The sequence below is a fragment of the Papilio xuthus genome, unplaced genomic scaffold (assembly GCF_000836235.2).
Source record: "Papilio xuthus unplaced genomic scaffold, Pxut_1.1 DF826776.1, whole genome shotgun sequence".
Taxonomy (NCBI): domain Eukaryota; kingdom Metazoa; phylum Arthropoda; class Insecta; order Lepidoptera; family Papilionidae; genus Papilio; species Papilio xuthus.
In genome coordinates this window covers 72,102-76,392 of record NW_013531873.1, presented here as the reverse complement: position 1 = coordinate 76,392, position 4,291 = coordinate 72,102, and the positions used below count along the sequence as shown (strand labels likewise).

The 4,291-nt window shown below is 51.6% G+C and overlaps 1 protein-coding gene and 1 non-coding gene across 2 annotated transcripts in view; one reads left to right on the top strand and one right to left on the bottom strand.

Moving 5' to 3' along the window:
- Positions 1 to 4,291, bottom strand: part of Lrrk (Leucine-rich repeat kinase) — a 24,725-nt gene that overhangs the window by 6,286 nt on the left and 14,148 nt on the right. Inside the window, exons 19-34 of the mRNA XM_013318831.1 lie at positions 4,144 to 4,285; positions 3,979 to 4,069; positions 3,701 to 3,901; positions 3,519 to 3,620; positions 3,296 to 3,437; positions 2,867 to 3,069; positions 2,667 to 2,741; positions 2,436 to 2,584; positions 2,090 to 2,197; positions 1,537 to 1,606; positions 1,343 to 1,459; positions 1,177 to 1,255; positions 965 to 1,089; positions 763 to 850; positions 553 to 675; positions 109 to 290 (exon numbers count right to left, since the gene is read on the bottom strand). Of these exons, the coding sequence (XP_013174285.1) occupies positions 109 to 290; positions 553 to 675; positions 763 to 850; positions 965 to 1,089; positions 1,177 to 1,255; positions 1,343 to 1,459; positions 1,537 to 1,606; positions 2,090 to 2,197; positions 2,436 to 2,584; positions 2,667 to 2,741; positions 2,867 to 3,069; positions 3,296 to 3,437; positions 3,519 to 3,620; positions 3,701 to 3,901; positions 3,979 to 4,069; positions 4,144 to 4,285 (1,997 nt within the window). The remainder of the gene's footprint in view (positions 1 to 108; positions 291 to 552; positions 676 to 762; positions 851 to 964; positions 1,090 to 1,176; positions 1,256 to 1,342; positions 1,460 to 1,536; positions 1,607 to 2,089; positions 2,198 to 2,435; positions 2,585 to 2,666; positions 2,742 to 2,866; positions 3,070 to 3,295; positions 3,438 to 3,518; positions 3,621 to 3,700; positions 3,902 to 3,978; positions 4,070 to 4,143; positions 4,286 to 4,291) is intronic.
- On the top strand, positions 1,883 to 1,956 carry TRNAN-GUU (transfer RNA asparagine (anticodon GUU)). Its single transcript has one exon. It is a non-coding gene; the product is annotated as a tRNA-Asn (tRNA).

The following is a 4,291-nucleotide window of genomic DNA, read 5'->3' as shown; positions in this document are numbered from 1 at the left end:
CCCGGCCACGTGCGCGTGCGCAGCGCCAACTGACCGACCAAAGTACACTTATGATAGCTGAGACAGCAATGACACGTAGCGAGCAGAGTGGGAGGTGCGCGTGTGTACCTGCGGAGTGAGGGGCTCCTGCGCGGGCAGCAGCGGCGGCACGAGCAGCACGCGCGCGTCCCAGCACAGCGCCAGCTCGAACTTGTTCAGCAGCGACACCGCCAGCGCGCGCGCCTCCTCGCTGCGCGCCAGCAGCGGGGACGCCTTGAACACGTGCGCCAGGTCCTCCACCTTCATTATACCTGCACATCACACACACGCAACATCATGTCGTTTTGTATGTCTATGGGCAACGGTCACTTCGCTATTTCAGCGATTTCAAGTGCCCGCTCGCTCGATTGCCACCTTATGATATAAAAATATATATATACATAAATTAGGCCGGAAGCAAACGCGACAGCAGCGCCTCTCACCGGTTCAGATATCTTTAGGCTGTAATTGTACGAGTGACAATCGCATGCATCCGACTTGAAGGACCAGTGACAGATATCTGTTGGCACTTACCATTGTTAGCGAAGGGGTTGACCTCCCGCACTGTGACGACGTGTGCCAGCACGTCGCACAGCCACTGCGGCCGCACGAAGTACAGCTCCTTCAGCGTCGCGTCGTCGTAGTGCAGCAACACGCCTGCAACACGACCCATCTCATCTCACACATCTCGCACCACCTCACACATCTCGCACCACCTCACACACAGACAAACGTAATAGTTACCGTTCTCATGCAGGAACATGGTGGCCTGGTGCAACTCGGCGGCGTCACGGAACATGCGCAGGTTGCGCTGCTGCATGTACTGCGTCACCTACACCCAAGATAACACATAAACCAAACCGGCTTGATACACCGTCCTTGGATTTCCTGAGGTTCCTAGAGGTTCAGATCTCGGGTGTAGGGCAAGGCGTGTGTGTGTGCTCACGAGGCGCTTGTAGTCGTCATGTCGCAGCACGGGCTCGCGCAGCTCGGCGGCCAGCGCCGTGACACACTCCTCCAGCGCCAGGTAGGTGGCCGGCACGCGCTGCTGCAGCAGCGGCTCCTTGCTGCCTGCATCACCACATTACTTATGTTACATCTAAATGCTTCTTCACATTGCGAGGAGGGAGGAGGGCAGGAGGGGGGGGGACATGTCACCTGGCGGCTTGACACTGAATGCCACAGAGTAGATGATGTCAGCCAGCAGGCGGATGTTGTGTCTCGTGCTGCACGACACCTGTACACAATAATATTAATATAAGTTTGTTCTCAGTCAACAGCAGCAGTAGTCGGGTGCGTGTGTGCAGCAAACACAGATGGTGACCTCTATAGAGTCCAGCAGTCGCGGCAGGCCCAGCTTGTCCGCGTCGGGCGCCGCCATCACCGCAGACCTGATCAGCCGCTGCAGCGCTGAGGGGCTCTCGCTCTCCGGCAGACCGCTCTGTGATATCACAACGTTCCTAAGTCTGTATGCTACAGAAATATGCATCGTTTATACAAACAATTTGTAACACTTACGTTGCCGACTTGGTCGTAGTGTGTAGCCACCATGATGACGGGCGAGCCCGGGGCGCGCGCTTGTATAGACCTGACATATAAAACAAAGAAGGAAAATGTAATAAAAAACGCCTTTTTTATTTTAGGCAAAGAAAACGTCATAAAAAAAATAAAAGAGCGGTGAAAAAAAGGAAAAAATAGTTATAATGGCGTAATGAGCTGTTATACTTTAATTTAAGTTATGTCCACTGGATCTATCGGATCTGTTGTCACTCTATATTGTAATTCAATATACAATGACAAGAAAATATCCTTAAAATTATATCTCATTGGTGTTTTGAGACATATTTTCGTTGAGTCTGTCAGTGCCTCCGTGGCGCAATTGGCTAGCGCGTTCGGCTGTTAACCGAAAGGTTGGTGGTTCGAGCCCACCCGGGGGCGATACTTTTTGCTATTTTAGACTATTTTTTTTTAATTTTTGTAACAGATACATTAAAAAGGAAGTTTGTTTTCAGAAATTTTTTATTCATTTAACAATATTTTTAAGCAGATTAATGTTATTTTGAATGATTACCTGAGCCACGCGAGGGCGCCTGCGAGACCTTGCCGGCCGTCAGTGCAGCGCCACACCACCAGGTAGAGCGACCGCCGCGACAAGAAGTACTGGTGCGTCGCGTAGTACCTGCACATACATACATACATACATACATACACCTCACATCACCTCATACATATAGTCGCACAGATAATATACCTAACCAGTCAACAACTTTAACGCAATATAAAATTTTCTTAATAATGATTGCTGTTGATAAATAATATTTTATTTATTCATGAATTAACTCAATCATTCACTCAGTCATTCATTCATTCATTCCCTCAGTTATACGTGATTACAGTAAAGTATTGTGTGAACTTACTCCTGCTGTCCACCGAAGTCCCAGGTGCGGAAGGTGACAGGACCTCGCGAGGAGCGGTGCTTCTCGTACACCCAGCTGCCGATGTCCACGCCCACTGTAGACACGTTGCCGCGCCGCGACGACTTGTTGCCCATCCGCTTCGCCCAGTGCTGGACAACACGCACACCGCTCATACCTAAATACCATCTTAACACAATTGTAATAAGTTACAATTTGCCTTGCATATCTTACATCTGTAGGTTTCCTGCGATGCTGCATCGCGGATTCCTGTCGTAAACACTCCAGCAGACTCGTCTTGCCAATACCCTGTTTCAACGCAAATGTTACTTAAATTATAACAATATATTATATAATATTGTTCCCCTAAGTGTCACAGGCAGGTCATTTTTTTTTTTAATGAACAATTAGAGTTAGGTATATTGTGACAGTACTTGTACTCCGACGAGCATGAGCTTCATGCGAGCGTATGGCTTGGCCTCCTGCAGCACGGAGCGCAGGTAGCCCACCACGTCCACACTGCGGCACCGCGCGCCCCGCACCAGCGACCGCAGCGGCTCCCCCAGCGCACATCCAGCTGTGTTCAGGCTCCACAGCCGCGTCAGCAGGCCCATCTGCGGCGGCAGATCTGTTATGTCTGCAACATGCACACTCTCTGCTCACTCTCACTTCTGACTCGTGTCAACTTGACGATGTGACAACCTTTTGCTCCTTTCTGATTTAAATGCGTCTGTTAAAGATCATGACAATTAATTATGTCTATTATTAATTCGAATCTTCACCACTGATAGCAATCGCAACCATACGCGAAAAATGGTGCCTGTCCATTTATAGAGGTGAGTGGGTTTAATGTCAGAGCACACCTTTGTTGCCGCTGATGTTGAGCACGGAGAGGTTGGTGAGCTCGTGTATGGCTGGCGGCACCGCGCGCAGGCAGTTGCACGACACGTCCAGCATCGACAGCAGCGGGAACAGCAGCCGCTCCTTCACGCTGCATCCAGACCCCTGGGAGGTCAACAATACATATACATGTATAGCCTCACCAGAAACATATTCCTGTATATTGCACCTCCCATGTGAACGTACCCACTCGTCGTCTTCGTCGTTGGAGTGTTGCTGCACGGCGGTGGCCAGGCCGTCGTCGTCCGTCGTCAGTTGGATGCGGCTCAGCAAGTTGTTGGCGAGGATCTGCAAATTTAGAAATATACTAGTTGTTACCCGCGACTGTGAATTGAAGGAGAGGGGTGGTAAAAGGTGGGTCCTCTCACCAAAGTCCTTAGACCCTCGAGCCTTAGGTGCCTTCGCGCGGGGCAGGCGGCGCTGAGCAGCTGGGAGCGCACCGACCCACCGGAGCGCGGCCGCGGCCTCACGCTCCCGCCCCCGCCCCCACTGCTGCTGCTGCTGCTGCCCGAGGAATTGGGGCAGTAACACGCCAGGGGGTCACCGTCTGACAGACCGAAGCTTTCCACCTGAGAGACATTCAATGTTAAAGTGCGTCGTAGCTGTTGAAGGTGTTTGTCAATGGAAGTGAGGGACGAAAACTGACTTGGGGCAGACTGGGCCAGCAGGTGATCTCATTGTGGCTGAGGTCCAGCTGGCGCAGGCTGGTCGGATATGACGTCACGTACGACATCGACCTAAAACATAATAACAATCACGTCACATTCAAATGCATGTGTGAATCTTCTAATTAAAGGTATATTATAGTTACCTAAGCGAGTTGTAGGCCATATTGAGTCTGGTGAGGGACGGCGCGAGGCAGGCGAGCGGCGGCGGCACGCTGGTGAACTGGTTGTGCGACAGATTGAGCGCAGTGAGCGGGGAGCCGCCCCCTGCGCCCGCCCCGCCCCCACCTCCGC